This window comes from Dinoponera quadriceps, unplaced genomic scaffold (genome assembly GCF_001313825.1).
Source record: "Dinoponera quadriceps isolate SergipeBrazil2010 unplaced genomic scaffold, ASM131382v1 scaffold5021, whole genome shotgun sequence".
Classification (NCBI taxonomy): domain Eukaryota; kingdom Metazoa; phylum Arthropoda; class Insecta; order Hymenoptera; family Formicidae; genus Dinoponera; species Dinoponera quadriceps.
In genome coordinates this window covers 400,941-427,255 of record NW_014560366.1, presented here as the reverse complement: position 1 = coordinate 427,255, position 26,315 = coordinate 400,941, and the positions used below count along the sequence as shown (strand labels likewise).

The window sequence follows — 26,315 nt, the reverse complement described above, 5'->3', positions numbered from 1 at the left end:
ATGTATACAGTTGATATATTATGACAAATATACGTTAAACGATGCTTAAGAGGTTCTCGAAGAGTGTGCTCGCTTGCACGTTCGGATTGATTTCTTTCGATTTCACACGTAGACGATGATCCTGCGGTGGTTTCATCAGATTCCTCAGTGACGGATAGGGTCTCGAGTAAAAGTATATGTGACACAATGCCTGCGTGATAAATCGATGAACGAAGTTACAAGTCTTGTTTGCGTTAAGAGAAGATAAATGGTGTATAACCACCTGATTAGCCGTCAGACGTTGTGACGAATTGTAAATCAAGATCTGCCTGATTAGGTCAATAGCTTCTGGTTGTGCGTCCTGAATAATACTTTCCCACGTCGCCGCCTTGTGATAAGGAAATGTAATCTTGTTGTAATCCGGCAATGTTGTTAATTCCGGCCAGGATTCTGACGTGGGAGAGCCCAAGAATTTCAAAACTATAGCCAGTTGTTCAATATCAGTCTCACCCTATAATTACATTTGTCATGGAACGTTCGAAAAGTTTGATAAATTGTACTTCAACTGAACAGAATGTTTACCGGAAATAACGGAGAAGTGTTTAACAGTTCGCCAAATATGCAACCGATCGACCACATATCGATCGCGGCCGAGTAATATCGTGCACCATAGAGTAATTCCGGTGCTCGGTACCATCGTGTAGCGACCTGATGCGAATACGGCTTCGTACCATCCTTCCACATCAGTCTGCTCAATCCGAAATCCGCGATCTTCAGGATACCGTTGTCATTGATCAGTAAATTCGCCGGCTTCAAGTCCTAAAATGTTATCCAAGCTTTCCTATACATTGAGAGAGAAATTGAGGAGCTTATTTTCAAACAGACTCGAGTCCATATTTTGAAAAAATGTAGATTGCACAAGGCTGTTAACAATTACTAACAAATTTATTTTTTTCATATAAAATTTGTTTCTTTTTTTTTCAGAATTTCATTTTCATTTCATTTAGAAATGAGCTTGTCAATTGTGCCCTGATTAAATTGTAGGAGTAATTATGTATGTTATTATACCCTGTGTATTATATTCTTCCCGTGTATGTATGCTATACCCTCCAGCAACATTTTCATATAAGTTTTGATCTGTGACAACGTCAATGTCATGTCGGTATCCTTCAATATTTCCCATAAGCCTGTTGGCATATATTCGAAAACCATCACAAAGTCTAAACTATTTGGGAAAGCATCTAACAATTCGACAACCTGCAAATAAATCAATACAAAAATGTACAGATTTTATTAAATTGATATTTGTAATAATCAATGAATCAAGAGACATAATAATTTTTTTAAGCATATAATTCAAAGAGAGGAAGTGCCTCTTTGGAGACGGTATTTTTAAATACAATCTTGGTTTACTGCAGAGACAGGAAGAGTAAAGAGACTCACGTAAGGATGTTTCAACTGTTGTAAACTTTTTACTTCGCGTATAATCGACACGGGTAAGCCATCCTCGATTCTTTTGATCAAGATTTTTTTTAGGGCTACTTCTCGATCCCTAAGCGTGTCGTGTGCCTTCAAAACCAGACCTTGCGCTCCTTCGCCGATTTGTCCGTTGATGACATATTTATCCATGTTTTACAGTAAGTATTTACATTCTATAAATATTATAAACATACAGTAATAATGATACTGATGATGATAATAGCAATGTATGATAATACACACATATGTGACACAATGCCTGCCTTGTATATGTTCAATTATTATTTTTAATTATTATTTATTATTTATTTGTTCACAAATTATATAAAATAATTGTGATGAAAATATTATGAATTACATATATTTCTACACACATTTAGAATATTTTAGTAAAAAGTAAGAGACACAAAATTGTCTTCTTTGTCTCGCACATATTTATTACTAACTTCTAATTACTGTGATTTTTGTATCATGGATGAGCGTGCTTTACAGTTTCCATAGTTACCAATATGGTACACTACATTATCACGTAATCGCGCTCGTTACGGCGCATGTGCAAGTAAAATGTCCAACTCTGTCACAGATGTCATCTCTTGTCACACGATACATCATGATGCAGTTTGTTGTGTATGTCACTATGGTCGGATGCGAGGATAGCGATAAGTTAATTTAAAATCGTCTAAATTAGCAATTCGAACCAGCGAAGTTGGTTATCGCATTTCTGTGCTTCATGGTATGTTTCATCAAATAAATGTATATTAGGAGTTACGTTTATTTGGAAAGCAGATACGCGTAGGGAGACTATACACAATTTTATAGAGTATATGATAACGTACACACATCGATTGAGAAAATGAAGCAACAGATAATTGATTCCAAAGCAAATCCTAATGCAACTGGGGAAGCCGACGAGTGTCTCTTTGAGTACTTGCATGCCGAATTGGTCAATTATGTTCTGACCAAATCGTCCAACACTGCAGTAAGTAATACGTATATTTTATTAAATCATATATTTACTTAAATTTAATATATAGTTAAAAATAAGTAGCTGCTTGTGTTCCGTGTGACATTTCAATTTATTGGTCATAAGAAATTTCTTGGTTAAAAATATTTCTTTTTGTAGGAAGGCGAGGAGGAACTATCTCGATTAGAATGGATGGGATTCAGCGTTGGATATCGGATTATTGAACGATTAACAAGAGAATGGAGCAGATTTAAGGATGAATTGGACATGATCAAGTTTATCTGCACGGATTTTTGGTCCAGCTTGTATCACAAGCAGATTGACAATTTGAGGACCAATCATCATGGAGTATACGTGTTGCAAGACAATGCTTTTAGGTTATTAGATAAAGTCGGCACAAGCAATAGCAAGCAGTATCTCAAGGAAAGCCCTCGTTTACTAGCTTTCACGTGCGGTCTTCTCAGAGGAAGTTTAGCTAATCTTGGTATTATTAGTACCGTTACTGCAGAGACTACTACATTACCAAGTTGCAAATTTCATGTTCAAGTTCAGAGGATTTAATATTTATGTTGAATTTTATTATAACTTGAAGTGTATAAAGGGAGATACAAAAATATATTAAAGGTATATGTATCAAATTTCTATATAAAAAAATAAAAGAGGTGTGTGTGTGTGTGTGTACATATATATATATATATTTGCTGCTTTAGTTTCACAACACACAGGACAAAATTCTATCAAGATCTCGTAACTAATATATTTATTGCAAACTATAAATTCCCTTATCCTATATGTATTTTATTTGTAACGGTTTTATCTGGAATGCATCTTCTCTCCACTCCTACTCTTACATTGTAAATTATTATATTGCTTAAAAGTAAAACTTAGGTACTTAAAAATATGTAAGTGTTGTAGGATAGATTAGAAAAAGCTACATACATTAGAGAAATAGATTAAAATCGTACTATTCCTTAGGTAGATTCTTAATTATAGATTCAAATCAATGATCCACGAACATTTAGTTTCTTTCATATCAAGATACATGCAATTTTTCTTTTGATCGAACATGCCAAGATGGACATATTTTACATAATGCCATTTTCTACGTTGTCAATTCACAACTGAGCTAGTTCTGAGCTAGTTATGAACTTGTAAATGTTACTTAGAACGGCAAGTCCGACTAATACATTGTCGTCCTCTACTACAACTACATAAGAATTAGTTTCGAGAATGTGAAATAGCTTGCCCAGAGTCGACGAGGTTGAGACCTTTTTAAACTCCTTATTCATAACTTTTTCGGCTAGATCTGTGCGAAGTGCCTCACCTGAGATCAACTTGGACAGAAGCACGTCCGACGAAATAACACCTACCACGTGCTTCTGTGTATCGTCATTGGTTACCAACATTAATTGTATATTGTTTTGCGAAAAAACTTCCACAGCCTTATGGCATGTAATCTCCTTCGGAAGCACAACTTTAGTTAACGTTAATTTCGATACTGGTAAATTCCACCACCACTCTTGCTCTATTGAAGGAGGTTCTGACGGCTGAGGAGAGATCGTGGTTTAACAACGTATTTGCAATAATATCCGCAATAATTTGTAGCATAAATATCTTAGATGTGATAAGATGTGTTGTTTTACCAAAAAGTTCCTTTCCTTCATCCACTGGTCCGATACAAATTTGGTCATATAATTGCGTACGCCATCTGGTAAAAGAACAACCATACGTTTATCAGCGGGTAAATCCTTGGCGATCTTTAAGGCAGCCGAAAGCGCTGCACCGCTACTGGCACCGCACAATAGTCCTTCCTGACTAATTAATTCTCGCGCCGCGTTCAGTGATTCGTGGTCCTCCGATTTCAACCATTTGTCAACTACGTCACGACTTAAAACCGTGGGTATGAAGTCGTATCTGAAAAGAGGTATATACAAGTTTACCTTAATTTTAAATTTAATTTAATTTCAATTTAGAATTTAATTTAATCCTTTAATGGTAAGTGGTACACGTATGTACCAGCAGCATTCTTCACAAATTTTCTGAACGTAATGCATTTATATTTTCAAAGTACCGTAAAAAAAATAAAACGATAACTGCACAGACCGTTTTATTATTTTATTATAAATATCAACATTTAACATATACCCAATTCCCTCTACTTCATAAAAGTCCACGTCACTCTCATTTAATTCCTCTGGAAGCGCCAAAATACTGCCTTTAGGATCTACGCCGATGATTTCTACACTGGGCAACAGTTCCTTCAGTTTACGTCCGATTCCGGTTATTGTTCCACCAGTGCCAGCGCCGACCACCACATAGTCCACCTTTCCGTCACACTGCTCGAAAATTTCTGTCGCAGTCCCGTCATAATGGGCTAAGGGATTTCCAGCGTTGGTGTACTACATTTACAATGGAGATATTCAATTTTAGGAGCGATCGTTCGATAATAGAATAAAGATCGAGATCAAGAGGAAAATACTACCTGATCCAAGATTATACTATTGGGTGTCTCCTTGCATAATTTCTGAGCGACACTGATATGACTTTCTTCACTGCTCCAATGTGCTTCGGTCGGCGTTCTCACTATTTGCGCACCAAGAGCGCGTAATACAGAGACTTTTTCGTTCGACATTTTCTGTGGCATCACGATAATGCATTTGTAGCCTTTAACTGCTGCAGCCATTGCCAGGCCGATTCCGGTATTGCCGCTGGTTGGTTCGATCAATGTATACCCTGGCTTTATCAGTCCCTCTTCTTCCGCATCTTCAATCATTCTGTGTGCTATTCGATCTTTAACGGAGCCCCCAGGATTGAAGAATTCACACTTTACATCTATACGTAGAAAGACAATAGAAATTAACAATGAAGCTGTGCCATCTTTTCTGTCTCTAAACTACACACGTAATATAAAAACAAGAGTCTCTTTACTAACATATTTTACACTTAATCCCGTACGATTTAGGAATGCGGTTAAGTCGAATAAGAGGCGTCTGACCTATTGTGTCTAAAATATTAGGCAATATCTTCTTACGATCTGGTATCCTAAAAAGTAAGAAACTGTGATTGGCGCAATTATATTTTTTAATTATATATATATTTATATAACATATGTGAAATCGAGAAAATATAGAATATACTCAAACAGCAGTCTTTAAGATGTCTTATTTTAGACATTATGTTGTCTGGGTATAATTTTTGTGTATGAATTTAATAAGCCCAAGAACTACTACTGCAAACACATTGTGTGTTGGTGATAAAGCTCATCTCACGATAGCTGATATCAGTTTCAAACTTATTTGGATCAATGTACATTCAGTATATCCTAGTTTGCACCAATATCTTGCGCAATGCTTTTTATTTCTTCTGTTTTTCATAACATTGAAGTGATAACAGTAATAAATGAAAGAGAACCAGTTCAGCAATATGTATTCTTTACTGGTGAATTTTCATATTATTAGTATATCATATTATTGAAAAACTTTCTATTTATAAGAATTCACACAGACTTATTACATTATCATCACAATTAATTGTTCATCAAGTACTCAGTGAACTCTTGGATCAGATTAGTTTATATATTTTTGAATTTGATCAAATATATCAACTAAATTCAGGAACTTATCGCACAATTCAATAAATATGATTATAGTATTAAATGTACACATTATGTAACAAAATAACAAGAACATATAATGATAAATTATACTATATAAATTTTTCAGTTATAATAAACTTACTCTGTTCTTCTCATATGTGGTGAATTTCCTTCGTTAGCCTTCCATGTGCACTTTGATTGTCTATTTGGTAGTGACATATTGATTATTGCAAGTTTTGTTCTATTGTCACTCAAATAATACCTTTAGCTGTAATAAATAAACAATTAAGTTTCAAATAATTGAAGACAATACTGAAATGATAACGATAAATGAATCTTGCGAGCGTAAACTTCCAACTTGCTAATTAACTACGTTTCTTATTTGCAATCGTTTAACACTTTTAATATTTAAAACAATGGGATTTGAATGGAATTGTTCAGTCATGGAATGTGTTTGAATAATGTATAAAGTTCTAGAATTTGGGACACCGATTTTTATTGGACAAAAACATTTTACCGCAAAGTATCGGGTTCGAAATATAACGAAATATAAGATAAAGAAAAGTAATGTACGAAACCTTCGACGGACACGTGTCAACTATTCAAGCCGATATCAGTATCGCGAATAGGCCTGATCCTTAACATCTGTTGCTAGCAAAGTGTTGTTAGCTTGCATTCGGAGAACGTGCTATCAGCGCTATTACGTCACTCTATCTTTATTGCACATCAAACATAAAACAAAGAAAGAAGAGCACTGAAAGCGCGCTCTTCGAATGCAGCCAGACTGCTTTTGCGTATGCATGCATATTGAACCTTATAGTGAAGTGTCAAATTCGTAAGAAAAAGGGTACCTTTTAATATAATATTTATTTCTTTGAACGTTTCTAAACATAATTTGAATGTATTTAAAAAACCTCTTGGTATTTATTTATGTATTATATATGATTTTTTAAAATATTTCTATTATATTTAATAAGTAATTAGTTTTACTTAGTTTATTATATTTAATAAGTAATTAGAAATTTGGTAATATTATAATTAATTTATAAGTAAGAATTCTTATTCGTGTTCGAGTATTTTGAGGTGCTGAATACGTTTGCGAATATTTTAATAGGACTTTGAATTCATCCTGTATTGAAAGAGAGAGAGAGAGAGATCTGGTTTTGTAAACACGAAGATAACCTAAAATTACATGCACGAGCATGCCGCCGAAAAAGAATGCCGGTACCGCAAAAAGTAACAAAGGTAAATCCTCGGAGGATGGTAGTGGGAAAGCAGAAAAGAAAGGAGGATCCTCGGTCAAGGTAAGCACTTTGTTACACTTTGTAATAAAGTTTAGCTTAAGAGCTTCACCTTGAATTTGAGTTTAGTTTAAGGGTCTCATCTTAGATTTTAATAACAATATAGTCGACCGATTTGTTTTTGTACATGGAGAAAATGTCTGAATATTAAAATTACTGTTTGTCAGTAGAAAAAGACTTGGTGGAAGAATATTAATGTGTTTTGGAGGTTAGAAAGTCTGTCAGCGAACTGTACACAAGAAACATGCATTGTTGCAAACTCCTGTGTATGATATTATGCAATTGTATTTTATCTCACCATTTCGCCAAAAAACTTCCTACTGACTAGCAATAATTTTAGCTTTCGAAATCTACACACAAAAGGAATCAGTTCAGTATATTTTGTTTTAAATCTAAAGAGATCCTTTAGCTAAATATTCTTCTATACATATACAAATTTATATTATACAATTATTGCAAATATATTATATCTTTTCTACAGGTCAGACATATCTTGTGTGAGAAACAATCAAAGATATTGGAGGCGTTGGAGAAATTGAAGGCTGGTCAGAAATTCAATGAAGTCGCAACAACGTACAGTGAGGACAAAGCCAGATCTGGGGTAATACAGATATATTGAAAATATTTTATTAATAAATAACTTTATTCGGAATTTTTTATTCTATCTGTTGTTTGAAGGGTGATCTCGGTTGGATGACACGAGGTTCCATGGTAGGGCCGTTTCAAGATGCTGCTTTTGCATTGCCAATTTCCAGTTTGGCATCACCAGTTTATACAGATCCACCAGTGAAAACAAAGTTTGGGTATCACATCATAATGGTGGAAGGTAAAAAGTAATTTCTTTTAAAGCAGATTTATATAATACTTTTGTGGAACAGTCATATATATCTGTTTAAGTAAATAGATATGAATATACGATACATCATACAGAGATAATGGCTTAAGATTTTAGTTATACTTTTTCAATAATAAATGGATGTTTTATATATCATAAGCTTTCACATAAATGATGTGCGAATCACTTTATGCAGGTAATATGATTTTCTTGTTAGTGAGAAAATGCATAGGGAAAACGCAACATTTATTATTGACAAATTTATTGCTATTTGGGAATGTACAATTAATATATATTATTTCATGACAATGTATATATAATTCTACATAATTATTCATAAATTACACGGCAGTCTTCTAAGAATTCTGAAATTATGACATAATTTTTCGTTTATTTACGTTGAAATCCATGAATATAAATAGTGATACTTTCTGATGTGTGTCAAGAAACGCTTACAATCCTGTTTAAAAGGTATCTAATGATTTATGCGCAATCGTCTTTCACTTGGATGAACATTGAGGTATTAATAACGATAATAAATAAGGTACTCTATAGAGCGTATATATGTATATATATATACTACTCAGTCGCTTATCTGGCGCATCACATAGACGCGCTTTTAATCGTTCCCGTGTAGCTTAGCGAGTGTTTAAACTGTTCGGCAGGAAACCGAGGGCTGGTGAAATTTCCCCAAAATTTCTATCTTTCGCTTACACGCGGATGTTGGGATTGGTGAAGCGGACGTATTTCAGCAGAGATTCGTTATCCTCGCAGACCCACGGTTTCTTGTGATGGCACGCCACGTCGTGCCAGTTCACTCCGTCATTGTAAAATTGATTGAGAACTGCCAGGCAATTCTCAGGCGCGCCGCCCTGAATGGCCTCGCGATTGTCCGGCTGCGGCTTGCCGATGCTAGACAAAAACACGCATATTGCATCCATGAAGGGAACAGCTCTTGTATCTATCATTAGGATGAATCGGTGCACGCGCATTATCATTGTCCCCATCGCTTTGTATCGCGCCAACGAGCCCTAATATGCATACGAAGAGGAGTTCCGGACCTTGACTATTGACAATAGCTACAGTAGTCGCTGATTACAGAGCAGAAAGCGATAGGGGCCACCGTAGGTGATCGGACAGAACAGATTTAATCGCAGCCTCTCGATATCCTTGATCCCAAAAGAAAATACTCGCGTGACTCAGCGAGGAGGCGAGACGTGTACAATACCGGCATTGCGATCACCCACGTGATTACAGACCGGTGTATTCTGTGGACGTGAATATTGTAAATAATATGGCTCACCCGCCGCTCTCCGACCAGTCGTTTTGGTTGCGATCGTTAGTGGGAGCGAGCTTCTGCAACTCAGCGGTCCAGAACCAGCCGTTGATGTGGAGAGGCTGCAGATCTGTTCGGTCGCAGCCTTTGAAGTCACAGAGGCGGCCAGAGGTCCAGATATACTTCACCTTGTCTGCAAGTAGAACGCTCGCATTACCATCTTTTTGATCCGCTCTTTTCCGCTGGACTGACTGCGCTAGTTTTCAGAAATTTGCGCACACCGAAGCGCGTGAAAATTTCGCTCTTCACACACTTCAATCTGTATGTAAATTGTATTGTAAATTTCTCGAGCTAGTGCGGCCAGTTTAGACAAAAAGAAAAGGACCGATTGTCTCCTCTCGGCGCACACAGGGCGCATCACCCACGTGGTCCGTTCTTCATAGGCTGAACCGGTCGCACTGGTTGAAGGAATTCACGCACAGCGAAGCGTGAAAATCTTGTTCATGCGCTCCGATGTGTATGTAAATTTCCCGACTAGTACAGCCAGTTGAGCCGTAAAGAGGAGACCAACGATCTCGGCGGAATGTGAGGTACTTTGAACGATGCGGCTCTTGATGAACTCGTTCTCGGCGGAGGTCTCCAGGGAAACCAGGTCCATGCAGCGTTGCCTGCAGAAGTTCCTGCCGGTCAGCCAGTCCACCTCCTGCCCGTTCGTCCTCGAGTCGGCCCACGAGAAGTAATAGCCCTTCCCGTTGAACCGCTGGTGGATGGTCCCTGCCGAAGAGCCGAGATTAGAAGATGAGACGAGTCAAAAGGGCACGAGTGGTCGAGCGGTACGGCCGACTAACAGTAGTTTCTTCATGAATATCTTTGGGCGCGGAAGATTTATCCGGGAAGAGCCCGCGTGAAACGAGCAAAGTGAAAGTTGCAAAATTAGTGTCAGTCACGGCGACCCCGGAGCGACCACAGTCACGACCTAGACATTGACGCCCGCGCCGTATGCCGATCGTAACGTCACTTTCCAAATAAAGAAAAAGAAAGTTCTCTTCATGAGAAAGGTGTGTGGAACGTACCGGCGGGCTACACCTAATGAATGGTTAATGAGGAACCTACCGGTCCCCCGCACGTCCCCTGTTCCTGAAGACTGAAAGCTCATCAATGTTCCGGCGATTGAATTTTACGTCGAATTGGTTCTCGCCTAATGCTCGAAGAACACCGATTTACTCTGCTCTGATACTTTTGCTATTCTGCTGGTTCAGTACATTTTCTCGTTTCACTTCTTTGAAAGATTGACTTCCGAGACAATATAATGTCTAAAATCGGGAGCTTAAAGACATCTTTAAGATGTCTAATGTCCTAACGTTTTAAAGACGTCTTTAAGACGTCTTATACCTCGACTTTAGATATTATGTTGTCCGGGTTGTTGACCCGTTCCTGCGATAACTGTGGAGTAATCCTTGCCCGGTATCAAGATCGAGTCGATAAACGATTTATTGACGAATTAATAGCTCTGATTTATTATCACCGTTCCGACAATATGGGTAACCAGATTAGCCGAAAATGATGAATGTGAAAGTGCCATCCGACATTCCGTACTACTTCTGACGACGACGACCCGAGTATTTCCAATTCAAATTGCGTTCGAGTTACACTCGACGGTGTCATCGTCACACTTTCTATAACGAGCGCGCTGTCAAAAGGAAGATAAAGTGTACGGCGGTCACATATAATTAGCACAGATATCAACACGAAGATGCGCTACGTGGATGAAGGATATGGCTCGGAGCGCGCAACGGCGACGGTAAACAACGGGCTCGAGGTCTTATTGACAGAAGGAGGAGAAGCAGGAAGCGGGGAAACAGAGGGAAGAGGAATCCGTGAGCTCGCGACGCCTCTAATAACAAATATTGGAAACTACTTTCTCTAGTTCGTGGACCCCTCGAATGTTTAACTGTCGTGGAAAATGAGAAGACTCTCTCTCTCGCGTTCCCGGAAATATCGGGAATACCTTATTTATTCCATGCGAAAGACCCATTCAGCAAGAAGATTCCAATAATATGACTAACGATAAACGACTGATCGATTTGCAAGAAACGCTCTGATAACGATAGTAAATTTTCACCCATCAGCCGAAAAGCAATTAACGTTGCGTATCGGAACTAGATGGTTTATGCTCAGCCTGTACTTTAACTCTTCCCAGTGAGCAAGAAATCATTAACGCAACGTTGTGATATTTTGTAACATGGTATAACGGTTTCAAATATGTAGTTAATGTTGTATACAACGTCATTGTTAACAATATTTGACCCAAACATTAAAAATAATATTTCTACACTATGATTTTAATATTTAGGAATATTTAGGAATATTAAAATCATAGTGTATATGATATTATATTATCAGGTGACAGTTTAAAAACATTTATAAAATGTTATGCTGAGATGTTTATAAAATGTACATAAAATCAATGTTTCAGAAGATTGATTTAACGTTTTTTGCTTACTGGATCAGGCCTGATTTTTCATTTTAACTTGTGGTTAACTTGTAGTTCGGACTTTATCTGATGATAACGTAAAAATTGCGTTTTTTTCTGTTCATGGTTAATCATTAAATGATGGTTTTCTAGTGATAACTTTTAAAGTTTAATAAGATTAAGCATGAATAGGAAAATATAATTTTTATGTCATCATCAGGGAAAAGGTCTAAACTACAAATTAACCAGAAAATAAAAAAACCGGGCTTTAAATATCAAGATTTTCTCTAATGAAAATATCCGCATCAAGATACAAAGTTACAAAAAATAGGTTTAAGTCACATTGTAAAAATTTAAAACGACTTTGGGAGTCTTGTCATTTTTTGGACATTCATGTGGTCTGAGTATGCGATGATAAAAGTGCAGGTACAGAAAGGTGAAACTTACTTTGCGCGCAAAGTGCCGGTATCGGGGACTCCAGAATCCGCCCGCTGGGTTGCGGTTGAAATTGGGCGGAAGACAGTGCCACGAGAGTACCAAAAATCACGAGCGCTATCATTTTCTTTCTTCTTCTCGCCTGCGTTGAGCAAAAGTGAAATGCCGGATTAGCGTCGTGCGATCAAGTATAATCACGTATAATAATGAGCGCGATTTGCTTTAATTGGGAAAAGTTCGTCTCTCTTTCGTCCCTGATTACTCGTTAACCATTCTTCTTTGTTGTAAGTGTGTGTATGTGTGCGTGTGTGTGTTTAAATACCCGAACTCTTAAAAAAGTGACTCTCCCCAAACCGGTTCCACGATTTCAACGTTATACAGGGTGATACTCTGCGCCCGGCCTTACTTCACGAATGGTAAGTTTTTTTCTTATTTCGCCGTGCGTTTGTCACAAATAATATTATAATATAATCACAACCGCGCTTATAACATTTCTCTTTAATAACTCTGCATTGCAGAATGCAGATGACATGTAGAAAAAGGAATGTCAGGAATTTTAATCGCGAAAGGTTGGAATTTTAATCAATTAATATTTCTCATAAGTCTCGTAACTTTAATTAGGCTAGTTACCAATAGCTTTTCCGGTGAACGTAATGCAATCTTATAGCGAATTCAATCACCCGCATTACACTGGATTGGTTCACATTAAGGATTGCTAGACAGAAAAAAATAGTCTTAAATCAGCGATAGATATTCTTATATATATAATATTATAATAATAATATTATAATATTTTTAGAAGATTTTTAGTCTTAAACTGAGTGCAAGTAATACTTGCATTAATACAAATTCAATCAAAACAAGACTATATATCTTCTGAGAGGATTATAATATTCTTGCTTATATATAAGAATATCTATCATTGATTTGAGACTATTTTTTGCCGTGTATACATAAAATATCCAAATACAATGGCATAACATAAGTAAATAACTTTGACAAAGATATAGAAATAATTAACGTATATGCCGCTAAATAACGTGATAATATCGTTAGGCATTTAATCATTTAAAATGTGTACATCTTTTTTTACTTAATTATAATATATAATATATAATTATTATATAATAATAATGTATAACTATAATTGTGTGTGTTTTATATATAACAATCTTTAGCATGCACCTATCCGGTGTAGCGCGGACGATCGAATTCGCTATTAATCGCACAATTCTAATTCAGCCGCTACAATTGTTTACCTGATCAACGAAACGCAGCAGAGTGCTTCCCCGATTGCGATCTTTAAGTTCCCCAGAGAGAAAAGCCTCGAAAGGACAGCTATTCGCTGCGGCACCGTCCTGCAGACGCTCGCTAAAGAACTGTAGTGCCTTCTTGGCAGGTACCCCTATATATACACAACGAGGACATATCGTGTCAATACTTTTACCACTCGGTGGACGGCGTTTTCGACGGGCGTCCGCGCGGAGACTTCGACGCCCGTCGGTCGTTTCATGCAGACGACGAACGTTCCCTTCCCCTTTTGTCTGCGATGAGCGTCATCCTCCAAGCACCGAGCCGTTCCACGATGACACTCGAGAACAACACACTAAAATCGTGTGCGCACCTTTTCTTTGAAAAATGCGGCGCGCCTCCTGCAACTTTGTCAAACGACGTTAGAAGAAAAAAAAACTTTCTCGCGTTTGCCATGCGGCCGACGATTGCGTGAACAGGAAAGTAGAAAATCGTCGTGTATCGGTGGTTAAATATCCTTTAAATAAACGTTCAATGTTATAATGAATAAAGTAATCACCTGCAGCGACGGAAAGAGAACTGGGACGTCGAAGGGTATTCGACACGGCCGAATGTTACATCGGTTTCGGGACTCTTCGCGTCTCGTATCATTTTCTAAAACGCACTTCACTCGGGAGACTGCTTTCGATTTTCTCCTGTTAATGAGCGACTGATTAAATATACCTCAGCGAGTCTTCGATATTCCACGGGACCATGAGGATTTTCTAGGAAATGTCGAAAACGTTGCTTCGTGTTGACAATGAGCTTTGACGTAATCATCGTAAGGTCGACTGACTTTTCGTTGCCGGAAGATGCGATTTTATGTCTGCGAGTAAGTTTCTCGTTCGTTCATTTATTGATTTGTCGTTCTTAAACAGCTTTCCACAGATTCAAAGAAATATCTTTCCGTTAAGTTCAATGTACTCTTACGGGAAACGCGAAGACTCAAATTTCTGTTGACGCAAGTGAAAGGAGAATACGCGAAAACATGGAAATTGAAATACTGGTGCGTCAAAAATTTGTGGAAAATATATATTCTGTAATATGCGCGTGTATGCGAAATAAATTAACGGCGCGTTCAGGGTGAGCATATGTGCATGTTTGTTTAAGACGGCCTGTCGATTGCATTTGACACAGTGAGAAAATGCGAACTTTCGCTAACACGCTTGCGGAATTTTAAACAGGCCATGGCGATTTCTGGCTTTTTTCATCGTTTTGCGAAACAAATGCAAGTCGATACATCTGCGAAAATGGTCTTCGTATTCTTGAACTCTGAGAATTTCGCATTCTGAAGAAATTGCGTTTTATTAACTCTCGTTTTATAAATATTCGGCTAGCTAGATTTTGTTTCCTGATTAAAATTAGACACTTCGGGCCGGGTTGTTCCACTTTCGGATAAATTTATCTAATGAATAAATATCTGAAGAACGTTCTCGTATGGAAATAAATTACAAAAACCCCGATGGAAATATTTTATTTAATGAAAATGTACTTGAAAATCTCTCTCAATTGACTCATTTCATTATAAATAATTTCATCAATATTTTAATAAAAAAATTATTTTCATCGATATTTCAGCAATTTTTGTTGAAAAAAGTTACGCAGCTTTCAGTTATGTTTAATAAATTTTATATCTAATATTTCAAAATTTTTTATTACTTTTCAACAATATATTTTAACTTCTCTTATATTGCACAGTATTATATTACATTTCATAAGGAAAATTATGACTTATTTATATATATATATATTCTGTCATTTTTAAATAACTTTCATTTTACTTTTTCGTAGTACTTACTATATTTTTTTATTTCTTTTATATTTTCCCTGATGTTCCATCAGGGAATACGAAAAAATGACTAGTATATTATTGTTTTTTAATATTTTTCAATAGTATACCAGTAAGTTTGTTGCATTCTTGTAGTTTATGTGTGCGGAATCGCTCTGTGTGAATTCATTTAAATTAATTTCTACGTAAAAATGAACATCCGTACTTTCATCTTACTAAAAGTTACAAATCTCCACTGCAACGAAGCCAACTGATTCAGTAATTCACTTATGGGGAAAAAATAGCAAAAATTCATGCTTCTTAAATATCGTACCTTCGATTCAACGCGATCCATGCTCGATTCTCGAGCGACAATTTCCGCGATCGCGTCTGACATTACCCGTCGGTAAGCACGAGCGATCGCAATACCGACCCAGGCATGTGCAACGGCGCGCATGCGTCCTGTATGCTCGCGGAATGTGCTGCTGCTTTTTTTTCTCTCCAAACAAACGCGACGGCGAATATTCATGTTTTCGTTGGAGGAACGCCACGGGATATCGTAGTAACGCGCGTCTTTCGCCGGGCCGTTGAGCGAGCAGTCGTCGCGCTCGATCGACACCGTCGTAATCGATCAGCGCTCGTCGGAGTAACAAGCTGTCTCCCGTCACATTCCGCCGTTCGGTCGGTGATTTCCCGTCGACGAACGAGCGAGCGAAAGAAGGAAGGAACGAACGAAGCAAACAGCGAGAGGAACACAACATGTCCGCTGTCCAGGTTGGCGTCAGCCGCCGAGTTCTTTTGTTTAAAAACGGCACGACGCGATGATACGCGCGCGATCGTCGCGGCGTCCGGCGTCAGTGTGACGAGGGAACACGATGCGTCGCGCGGTGGCGGCGTACGATCTCGCGCGTACGGTCATCGTCTCGCACGTGCATTGAACGATGACGGAGCCGGAACTCTGCCGGCTATGCGCCGAGACCAAGGAGAATCTTATCGGGATCTACGACGCCGAGGGCCAAAGGCTCGCGATCGAGGCCAAGATCGCCAAGTGCCTGCAAATACAGGTAAAGCTGGAATTCCTACCCACGATGGTTGCTCCGAAGAGCTCCGTTTTTATCTTACCGTGTGAACGTATCCCTGAGATAGTTGTCCTTGGATTATTGCCATTAATTGATTGATAACAGTAACGATTGTCGTGATTGTGCGTAGGTTCTAATAACGGATGGTTTGCCGCTCACTGTTTGCATAGACTGCTGTGTTTTGTTGAATCAATGCAGTGATTTCTTCGAGAAGACCAATCAAGCTCAGGTGTCGCTGAGACAACTGCTGATCGAGGCAAAGTCCGATTCGCAACCCATAGAACCAAATATAGATTACGTGGAGGAGACGGTGGAGTTCCCGAAGAATGAGGTCAATAACAGGGAAGAGATAGTCGCGTGTCAGTTGCCCGGCAATTTCATTAATGAGACGGTCAACACCTCAGATGCTTCTTACTTCATTGAGGAATATAAGGACGAAAATTTCCAAAAGGTGTCGCAGGAGACGCAGGACAGCGCGAAACAGAAAAAGTGTAAGATACAGATAAAGAAGAGCTCCCCCAAACAAACGAAGAAAAAGTTGAAGAAGAAGAACCAAATGCAAAAGATGGAGGAAACTGAGCATCACATATCCTCCAGGATGGGGAAGAAACAGAGTGATGGAACTGTGAAAAATAATTTGAAGATTGTAGATAATTATATACCTGGTAAGAGAATTTAATGTATACAAAAGATATAAATGATATGTTTTATTTTGTAATATATTTTTTTATACTGTTTTTATCCTCTTACATTTTTTTTTTGTTTTAATTATTGTGCATATCTAATTGGCAGTCATATAGATCTGAATTGTAAATCTGATATGTAACATCTGCATATAATATTTTTAATATAACATATGTTTCTAATATAGATGCAGAATCAAAATTAGAAGTTATAGAGACGCGGACAGTGGAGAGCGCGAAGCAAAAGAAAAAAACGGAAGGTTTAGAAAGATATCCTTGGCTGTGCACAGATTGCGATGACAAATTGCCGAGCTTAGAAGCGTTAGAGGAGCACCACGAAACGGTGCATAATCAACAAGCCAAGTACATGTGTGTGCAGTGTTGTAAAGTCTACGATAAGTATTATGGGTTTCTCACTCATGTCAAGAGGCACAAGAATAAAGCAAAGTTTAGGTACGAATCACTCGTGCGACACCACTGTTGTTGTCGTGCGAAAAAGTTCACAGTGTACGATCATACGCGTACGATCACGTTTGATGTTTAATTTAATTTACGTTCAGCTGCGAAGATTGCGGGAAGTCGTTTGTACATAAAAAGGTGTTGGACTCCCACAAGACGATCCACAGCGAGGAACGGCCGTTCGTGTGCCAAACCTGCGGCAAAGCTTTCAGGCAACAAAGCGCCCTTTATATCCACAATCGATGCCATCTACCTGACACCGTGAAGAACAGATACCCGTGCGATCAGTGTGATAAGAGGTCGAATGAACGAAATCTTTCTCCCGGGACGATCGTGTCTCTTACGCCCGCGTACTAATCGGCGGAACTTTCAGGTTCTCCACGAAACCGAATCTCGTTACGCATAAACGTATTCATTCCGGCGTCCGGAACTTCACGTGCGATCAGTGCGGCAAGAGTTTCATACAGAAAGGCAACCTGGAAGCGCATTTCTTGACTCACTCGGCGGACAAGCCGTTCAGTTGCACCCAGTGCCCGAAAGCGTGAGTCAAAAGTGTGCCGGAGTTTCTTAACGTTTCTCATAGTTCGTATTATTATTATTAACGAGACCGCAATGAAATTACAGTTTCAAAACGCAGCTGCAATTGAAAAAGCACGCGACAGTCCACACCGGCGCCAAGCCGCATCAGTGTGCCGTTTGCGGGAGAACTTTCCGGGAAAAAGGGACTTTGAGGGAGCATCACAGGATTCATACCGGCGCGATGCCGTTCACTTGCGAGTTTTGCGGGAAGTGTTTTCGCTTCAAAGGGATATTGACTGTGAGTCTGTGATATACCGTATTTTCCAATCGTACGTGGTGCTCTCGTCTCCTGATTTGACACAATCTTCCCGCGTCTTGCAGACGCACAGGCGACAACACACCGGAGAGCGTCCGTACAGCTGTTTAGAGTGTCAACATCACTTCACGAATTGGCCCAACTACAACAAGCACATGAAGCGTCGACATGGAATTAATACCTCTCACACTAAGCATCTGGTTAACAATCAGCAGCAATTGCAACAGCCGACAACAGACCAAACGCAACCACCTCAGATACAGCAGCCTCCCGCAGAGGGCTCGCTCTCTGTACCTCAAGCAGAATCAACCACAGTACAAGTAAATATCAAATATTCGCTTGTTATATATTGATAACAATGAGATGGAGAATTGAGTTAGCGTGAACCAATGGGAGGGCTTGAACTATAAATTTTATCACATTTGCGTGTAAATATTTGCGAATCAAACTTTACACGATTAAATGTTAACTTTAATAAGTTCATTTAATTTTAACTCAACTTTTAATTAACTTTTGCTTAAGTAACTTTTAACTTAATTTAAAGAAAAAAAGTTAATTTATCCAAACTTGTCTATTAAGAATATAAGTCTTGTACAGAATTCAATTTAAAGTGTCATACCATGGAAAAAGTGTGTAAATCTAAATTCTAGATCTAGAAGTTGTTTCACCTAACAATTTATGTGCTTTCGATAGTAAGACAATATTTTAATGCTTATACTTCTGTAGGTGATACAAGCAGTTCCTCACGCCTCGGCGTCGCAGCCGATAGTCATCCAAGCTATTCCAACGACCACCATTCAAACTTTTCCAACTGATGTCACTGGTACCGTTCAGGAAGCAGTGTTTAGGAACCGAAATACGTATTTCAATACAATACCAAGCGCACTGCAAAACTTTCTGCCAACGAACATACAGTATAATTTATATAGTATTTCCAATGTCACAGAAAATGATTTAATTCAGCATAGATAAAATTGTTTACTCGAGCTGAACTTATGTAAAGACAACTATGTCTTTGTGCTGATTAGTAAAGACCAGAAGGACCGGAAATTATTCGTGCTATTCGTACGTGTTAATGAGATAAAAATACAGAGATTCGGTGGAGAAAAGTTTTATTTGCTGAACCGGAAAAGAGCAGGAGTCATAATAATGAAATAAATGTCTGTTTATCATATTTAGCCAATTATTTCGTTGAATTTTAATCTTTCGTCTAACGTAATAAAGTTGTAAATATCCTGTTCAACTCTGGAGGGAAGAAAATTGGCACAAAAACATAGGCACTAGAAAACATAGGATACAAATATATCGATTTATTGTATAGAACAAAGCCATAAGAAAATTAAGTATATAAATAAGCATATATTACGTTTTATATCCATCATTATTAGTAATATTATATCTGAATTGTACATACATATATACTTGTTTAGCTACATTTATTACGAAATATATTTCATAAATGCAGAGATTTTTGATTGTAATAAAAATATATAAAGTAACTCTAATTTATGTGTATTATCTGTATTCGCAATCTAACTGTCTGAAGACCCTTTTTTCCCTTCATTATATATGTATGATACATCTGAAACATTTTCTTTTATTTTAAAGTCTACAGTTATTATACACGGTATGGCATATCACAAATATCTTGCGCCGATATTATTAACGAATAAAACATTTTAAAAGCAGCAAGCCGAACTCTTTTCACCAACTGACGATTGAATTGAACACACGATAAAGGGTCGAATTCACTCATATAGGATTAATGCCAGGAAGCAAGGTAGTAGGGAGACCTCTGGATCGTTCAATACCGTATCTATCTGCACATGACGAAATCGGATTGCAAAGTTAAGAATATTCCGGTAATCTTATCGCGGGATAAAAGACACGTAGTAGTCAGTGACGGTTTCGAAACGGTTCGCGGTACATCTGTGTTTTCAAAGCTATCCAACAGATTGTTTAAGATACAAAACTGTGACTAGTTTTACATTCGTAGATAACCTAAGAGAAAATAATTGACGCGTGTTATGATGAATTTCAAGAATGTCACTCACTGCATTTTCGACATGGACGGTTTGTTATTGGGTAAGGATTTTTTCTCATTCATAGACAGCATTTATATAATTTTTCGTGCTAACTAAAGTTTCGCTCTCTGCGACAGATGTTGCTGTTTCATTCAGAGATCGGGAGAATGACTTTGATGATAGTACTTTTTTTTTACTTTGTACGCAGACACAGAAACACTGTACACGGTGGCCTACAATAGTGTAACTCAGGAACATGGGAAAACGTACACTTGGCAGCACAAGGCACAAATTATGGGATTTAAGAGTACCGATGCTGTGCAAACTATAATAGACATGCTGGAACTGCCGATAACAGCGCAAGTGTTTGAGGACAAGCTTACCACTTTGTATCAAGAACTATTTCCCAAATGCAACCTTATGCCAGGTGATTCGAAGTTGTATAATGCAAGGTCACAATTTAGCATCATACCACGACTGATTTTAATGCAACGGACGTTATATGTAGGTGTGGAGAGGTTGCTGCGACATCTGAAAGAAAACAATATACCTGTCGCACTGGCTACAAGCTCGAGTCAAGAGAGCAGCGATCTGAAGACCCAGAGATGGAAGCATATATTTGACTACTTCGATCACAAGGTATACGGTGGTTCTGATCCTGAGGTGTCTCAGGGGAAACCAAGTCCAGACATATTTTTGATCGCTGCGAGACGTTTCCCCGACAACCCTGATCCTTCGAAGGTTCGTTTCAGATCAGTAATATGTCTCTCTCACTCTCTCTAGTCAAATTCTTTAAGTCAAATTTATCTATCTGTTTATTTGTGTACATCGCAGTGCCTGGTCTTCGAAGATTCACCGAACGGAGTGCAGGCTGCTGTCGCTGCTAAGATGCAAGTGGTGATGGTGCCAGATCCTCAACTTCCTAAACATCTCATGAAAGATGCTACGCTAGTCCTGGGGAGCCTGGAGGACTTCAAACCGGAGAGCTTTGGTTTACCTCCGTTTGTAGCATGAAACTATCTGCCTTAGCTCGCGGAGAAGGCACTAGATGAGTTAGACGCAATTGGATGTAACCCGAACAAGTAAATTATCAAATGTCGGCGAGGAATATATATATATAAAAGGAAAAAAAAAAACAGAAGCCTGCTGGCAGGTTTTTCTCATCACCGGTGGAGATCTGACTGATGTACATAGATTTCATTACAGAAAAATAACAAAGATGTATTACTTCTCAAGATACACATATTTTCATACACAAAGGAAGAATCGTCACTGCCTAAAATAGGAGAAATAATGGGATCTACATGGTGGTGCAACACTTATACAAGTCACAAGATCTCCCTCGTATATTTATTAAGTGTTAAGTTCCATTTATATCTATTGAGTTCTTAGTTTCACGAAGCTTACTTCAATATTATTTTATATACAATAGTCACATTGAATTGAACTCGTTGAATATCGCAGGTATATAAAAAGTGAAAAAAAACAAATACAAATATTTTTCAGCAGAAAAGAGTAGTCACTTTGTATAATCCAACAGCTTGTCACCTTATGTAATCCATGAATATCCAGCGTGCATTGTATGCACAAGAGGCGGAACTTTTTCATCGGGTGACTTTTACTTCTCAAGAATAACTTTCCCAAATAAAACTGATTCAATTTCGACGCAACTATTTTATTAAAACACTATACACACAATATGATACATATTTATTGACACAATAATTTATCATCTATTTTTGGGATGCTAACTCTAGAATCCTCCCAAACACATCCTCGGATCTTAGATTCGACAAGGTCACGCAACGTTCTACACCGTACTCTGCAAATTCAAGTTATCCTTAAGAAGATAAACGAGCGTTGGGCGAGTGACAAGAGCCCGAAACGAAAATCACGATTTTTTCAAATCGTGGCACGATGGCAGCAGATACAATTGCGACGTTCATTTCTACGTACCGTAACGCGCGTACAGTTTCGGCTCGATCGACGAGCATTCTCTGATCAAGACGGGAAACGTCGGATTGTTTTTCTTCAACGATACATACTGTTGCTCGATGAAGTCTCTAGAAGATGCACACATATAAGAGTGACGAGGTTGCAACTGTAGTGGAACACGTAGGAGAACGTTTCCGTCGTCGTTTACACTTTACCTAACGCCTTGGCTAGATTTAGACGTTTGGCACAGTAGGATTCTCAGCTCTTTTAGGTGTTTCCCGAATTTCACAGTAGCCATCTTTCAATTGTTAGAAATCTTGATGAACATGTATCGCTTTCATCACAGTTCACCGACGACCCAGAGGTTAGGTCAGCTTGGTAGAGATGGCCGAGTATGGTCGGTAACGTCAGGGCTCCTTTCTTGCCTCGTTTGGTAGTCGATAAGTTAGTTGATAATCTCACTGGTGTCGCTAGTTTACGTTACACTTCGAAATCTTCGCCGTACACTGACGCCCTCCTTGACAAACACGGCGTTTGCGAACAATAAGACGAAACGAATATGGAGTAACGGAAGAAATGCAATTTCGCGAAAATGAAGGACATCATCGTGCATTAGATGAGTATACTAGCGCCTACTTAGTAAATAGTGGGATAATTGGAAATTGCAAAATGAAAAGTGAAGTCAGACTAAATATGCGACTACACGTTGCTGTATATATTACGTTTGTATCGTTTTAAATTCGCGTCATTTTTCGGACACCATTTCGAGCGTATCAGAGGTATCGGGAGAGTAGCGTCTTTTTGTGAATACGGAAAATTGCAGATCGATTATTTTCTGCGTCTTACTCTTCTACACGCATCGTTATTTTTTTCTCTCTTGCTCCTATTGCTTTTTTGCTCTTTTTCCTCTCGTATATTTTTCATATTTATTTTCTTTAATCGCCTTAAGATAGAAGTAATTATTTTACCGATTTATTTTGTCTTTAATGCGCCTTAAAATAATTAACGCCGAAGCCGAAGGAATGGAATGTCCTTTCATGTAGGAATTGATTCTTACCAATCATATTTTTGGTTTTGATGTTAAAAATCGAGACGATTTCTTCCTCCCTTTAATTTCTCGATTGTTACGTAAACTCCACGATCCGTTATATTTAGAATCACAAATAGTACGTTTGGCTCTTTCCTTTTTGCACTCGCTGTGTGAACGAGAACGATTGAAGTTGAGCGTCAAAATTGAATATAAAATTAATAAACGGAGCACATATATGTGTATATGCTCGCTACACGCAGATCTATGCATTGTGATGCGATTGTGCGCGGGTCAAGGTGTTCGAGTGAAAGTACGAAATATCAGCAACCACTGAATAAATCTTCTATAATAAGCTGGGCGGACGTGTGTATAGAATTATTGCGCCAAACATAGGATTACATGGAGGTACATCATGATATTATCGCTCTCAACGCATCTGATAACTGTAACAATTTCCTTTTATCGCTTAATTATTTCCTGAGGTATCTTAATGCTAAGCTACAATCGCATTACGCGCTACGTATAATACTCGTTTCTCGAGAATATTTCTCTACGCTTATATTTATTTGTATATTATATACAGATTCAGTATAATCTCTTTGCGATGTCAGAGCAAAAAGTACCGCTTTTCGAAAGTAACGAGCCAATAATTCGACTCTCGATCTCGATAAGCAGATCTCGATTTCTCGTCTCTAACGTAATTTAGGATAGGAATTTAAACTTGAATAATCCGGTGTCGTGTGCTCGTTGCACTTTCTGCAGAAACCTCATTCTCACATCTATCCTTTCTCGACATTGCGGCAAGAGAAGAGCGACGTTATTGCGTAAAGATACGTCGTTTTTGCAACGACGCGCCAGTAGTGCCGGTCCGGCTCGTTTAATAGTTTAAAGGTGCCTGATCTTCTGAACCGCATGAATCAGGACAATTGAAACAGGGAGGGAGATATTTCAATTCGTGTGTATATATTTTTTTTTAATTTACCATGTTCACACACACACAGAGGAAATATTGTACACGGAGACAAATTAAGGCTGTTAATCTTCCGTAATTTTGAAATTTCAAGAGGATCCGAAGCTTCGCGGAAAATTCGAACTTTCAAATTGTGGAAAGGCGAAGTTCCGAAGGTTCGTTCTTGAAGGCTGTAATCTTCGAAGTTTCGAAACTCCGGGGAATACAATCTTGCGAATGCTGTAGACTAATGTCTACGTATATTTTACTCAGGGAATGTTGGGAAATTTTGTAAATGAACTCTTGTAAATGAACGGATGTACCAGACATTATATAGTTTAAAAATCTTATAATTTCGATGTTTCGAAGCTTCAATATATTCGAAATTTGACTTAATGAACGCCGAAACTTCGAATCTTCGGAGATTCGAAATTCGAATGTCAAAGACTTCAAAAAAAAATATGAGCTCTGATAAAAATTACCACAAAATATACGTCGCTAAAAGTTACAACATACATTATTTCAGTCATAATTCCGGTAATCTCCAGCATTACAAAATTTTGTAGCAATGTTTATTATATTTCTCTGTCGCATTCTCACGAATTTTTAATTCAATATTGAAAGCAAAATTCAGGCGAAAACAAACCTTATCGCTTTAAAAAATCGATTTTTATCTGACTTTGATATTTGAAATAGATAATTTTTCTAAATCGTTTTTTAGCGTTGGGAAAAATGATATATTTACGGTGAATCTTTTACCTCTTCGTGCGTACCTCACTCGCTTAATTCCGCGCGCGCGTGTCTCTCGCGTGCGACTCTAATTAAATCAATTGTGCGCTGTTCACAATATCCGCTCGCTAGAAATACTCGTTAGCCCGGCGCGCAAACATGTTAAGCCCATCGTTTTTACATTTCCCAGACATTTTACAAACAAGACGATGAGTGTCTCCCCTCGTCATTTTTTTCCGCGACATCCGTCACTTTCTAAAGTGCGCACGATGTACGTACGTAAAGCGTCGTTCACAATAAGTCCGCGATAATTTCCAAACGCGCGACAAACGCACGGTGGAAGGGCGATTTTATATTATTCCGGACGGTTATTACGGTATTTTCGGAAATAAAACAATTTCACCGAGAAACCGCGTGGAACTTGATCCATGAAGGCAGGCTACCACTCGGTGGATCAGTAATCATGATTCAGCTACGGCAATCTGCAATTTACCTATACGACAAACTTTCACCATTCTCATCTCATTATGCTAGCGGATACTCATCCGTTATCTCCGTCTTCCACGGGTATGCTCGATCGCTCTTGAAACTCGATGACAAATCGCACACGTGCGTCTCGGCTGAACGTTTCTTCTTTTTTTTTCCTTCCAGAAATTGTTCGCAGAACTTCGTTCTAAGGCAGCTGTCCTACTCCTCAAGTTCTCAAGTAAAACCTGACACGAGAATCTGTGTTTCTTCTTTTTTTCTCCGAGGGAGAAAATTACGATGTTCATCGTAGAACGAGCGTAGCGATGAAATGAAGTAAGTTAATATCTCGTGAATAAGCCGAATTTTACATGAATATTCTCGCATTAATTCCGTGTGATAACACCGTGTTTACGTGATAGGAATCGTCACAGTGCAACGTGCACGGATCATTAGGCCTCCGTACGTGAGCTGCGTATTCATCGGTGGTGGACAGTGCGTGGTGCGAAAGTGCGTATAGCACTAGACAGCTGGTTATTCTGTAAGAACTACTAAGTGCCTGCCGGCACCTGTGCGAAGGAGGAAGAGGACTTTCGCTCGTTCGCCATCGCAACTTACCGTACCGCTCCTGGAACGCGAATTCAAGCTGGCGCGAGTGCCAGCTTCTTTCAAACGTTACATTCGTCACTCTTATTGCCCGGTCAACTTTCAGTGTAGCAAAAACACACATCC

The 26,315-nt window shown here is 38.4% G+C and overlaps 8 protein-coding genes across 12 annotated transcripts; 4 read left to right on the top strand and 4 right to left on the bottom strand.

The window, feature by feature from the left end:
• Positions 1–5: 5 nt before the first annotated feature.
• Positions 6–1,747, bottom strand: LOC106750812 (cyclin-dependent kinase 20). Of its 3 annotated transcripts, none has more exons than XM_014631404.1 (5): positions 1,702–1,747; positions 1,423–1,631; positions 1,048–1,236; positions 562–798; positions 6–490 (listed from the first exon to the last, which is right to left on the bottom strand). In XM_014631404.1, the coding sequence occupies exons 2-5, from the start codon at positions 1,606–1,608 to the stop codon at positions 35–37; spliced, it is 1,068 nt and encodes a 355-aa protein (XP_014486890.1). In that variant the 5' UTR covers positions 1,609–1,631; positions 1,702–1,747; the 3' UTR covers positions 6–34. The 3 variants fall into 3 exon arrangements, with proteins under 3 accessions (XP_014486890.1, XP_014486891.1, XP_014486892.1); XM_014631406.1 differs by lacking the exon at positions 1,702–1,747 and having other exon boundaries at positions 35–190; positions 263–490; positions 1,423–1,608; XM_014631405.1 differs by lacking the exon at positions 1,702–1,747 and having other exon boundaries at positions 1,423–1,665.
• Positions 1,748–2,043: 296 nt separating this feature from the next.
• Positions 2,044–3,044, top strand: LOC106750749 (trafficking protein particle complex subunit 6B). 2 transcript variants are annotated; one of them, XM_014631287.1, is made up of 3 exons: positions 2,044–2,191; positions 2,278–2,437; positions 2,582–3,044. In XM_014631287.1, exons 2-3 carry the CDS (start codon positions 2,312–2,314, stop codon positions 2,981–2,983), a joined length of 528 nt encoding a protein of 175 aa, XP_014486773.1. In that variant the 5' UTR covers positions 2,044–2,191; positions 2,278–2,311; the 3' UTR covers positions 2,984–3,044. The 2 variants fall into 2 exon arrangements, with proteins under 2 accessions (XP_014486773.1, XP_014486772.1); XM_014631286.1 differs by having other exon boundaries at positions 2,044–2,437.
• Positions 3,045–3,165: 121 nt separating this feature from the next.
• On the bottom strand, positions 3,166–6,710 carry LOC106750800 (cystathionine beta-synthase). The gene is made up of 7 exons (XM_014631391.1): positions 6,596–6,710; positions 6,160–6,285; positions 5,355–5,464; positions 4,905–5,254; positions 4,568–4,821; positions 4,066–4,336; positions 3,166–3,969 (listed from the first exon to the last, which is right to left on the bottom strand). The coding sequence occupies exons 2-7, from the start codon at positions 6,234–6,236 to the stop codon at positions 3,538–3,540; spliced, it is 1,494 nt and encodes a 497-aa protein (XP_014486877.1). The 5' UTR covers positions 6,237–6,285; positions 6,596–6,710; the 3' UTR covers positions 3,166–3,537.
• Positions 6,711–6,795: 85 nt separating this feature from the next.
• On the top strand, positions 6,796–8,258 carry LOC106750803 (peptidyl-prolyl cis-trans isomerase NIMA-interacting 4). Its single transcript, XM_014631393.1, has 4 exons — positions 6,796–6,864; positions 7,132–7,321; positions 7,800–7,919; positions 7,997–8,258. The coding sequence occupies exons 2-4, from the start codon at positions 7,220–7,222 to the stop codon at positions 8,153–8,155; spliced, it is 381 nt and encodes a 126-aa protein (XP_014486879.1). The 5' UTR covers positions 6,796–6,864; positions 7,132–7,219; the 3' UTR covers positions 8,156–8,258.
• A 347-nt stretch (positions 8,259–8,605) lies between these two features.
• On the bottom strand, positions 8,606–15,057 carry LOC106750802. Its single transcript, XM_014631392.1, has 5 exons — positions 13,597–15,057; positions 12,350–12,479; positions 10,024–10,203; positions 9,457–9,622; positions 8,606–9,065 (listed from the first exon to the last, which is right to left on the bottom strand). Exons 2-5 carry the CDS (start codon positions 12,459–12,461, stop codon positions 8,864–8,866), a joined length of 660 nt encoding a protein of 219 aa, XP_014486878.1. The 5' UTR covers positions 12,462–12,479; positions 13,597–15,057; the 3' UTR covers positions 8,606–8,863.
• A 481-nt stretch (positions 15,058–15,538) lies between these two features.
• On the top strand, positions 15,539–19,906 carry LOC106750813 (zinc finger protein 773-like). Of its 2 annotated transcripts, XM_014631409.1 has the most exons (9): positions 15,539–16,459; positions 16,605–16,805; positions 16,926–17,139; positions 17,346–17,610; positions 17,718–17,915; positions 17,990–18,157; positions 18,241–18,433; positions 18,517–18,771; positions 19,178–19,906. In XM_014631409.1, the coding sequence occupies exons 1-9, from the start codon at positions 16,337–16,339 to the stop codon at positions 19,421–19,423; spliced, it is 1,863 nt and encodes a 620-aa protein (XP_014486895.1). In that variant the 5' UTR covers positions 15,539–16,336; the 3' UTR covers positions 19,424–19,906. The 2 variants fall into 2 exon arrangements, with proteins under 2 accessions (XP_014486895.1, XP_014486894.1); XM_014631408.1 differs by having other exon boundaries at positions 16,605–17,139.
• A 337-nt stretch (positions 19,907–20,243) lies between these two features.
• Positions 20,244–22,099, top strand: LOC106750738 (pseudouridine-5'-phosphatase). Its single transcript, XM_014631268.1, has 4 exons — positions 20,244–20,536; positions 20,684–20,902; positions 20,984–21,216; positions 21,310–22,099. Exons 1-4 carry the CDS (start codon positions 20,479–20,481, stop codon positions 21,487–21,489), a joined length of 690 nt encoding a protein of 229 aa, XP_014486754.1. The 5' UTR covers positions 20,244–20,478; the 3' UTR covers positions 21,490–22,099.
• Positions 22,100–22,134: 35 nt separating this feature from the next.
• Positions 22,135–22,818, bottom strand: LOC106750739 (NADH dehydrogenase [ubiquinone] 1 alpha subcomplex subunit 2). The gene is made up of 3 exons (XM_014631269.1): positions 22,626–22,818; positions 22,432–22,538; positions 22,135–22,297 (listed from the first exon to the last, which is right to left on the bottom strand). The coding sequence occupies exons 1-3, from the start codon at positions 22,706–22,708 to the stop codon at positions 22,209–22,211; spliced, it is 279 nt and encodes a 92-aa protein (XP_014486755.1). The 5' UTR covers positions 22,709–22,818; the 3' UTR covers positions 22,135–22,208.
• Positions 22,819–26,315: the final 3,497 nt, after the last annotated feature.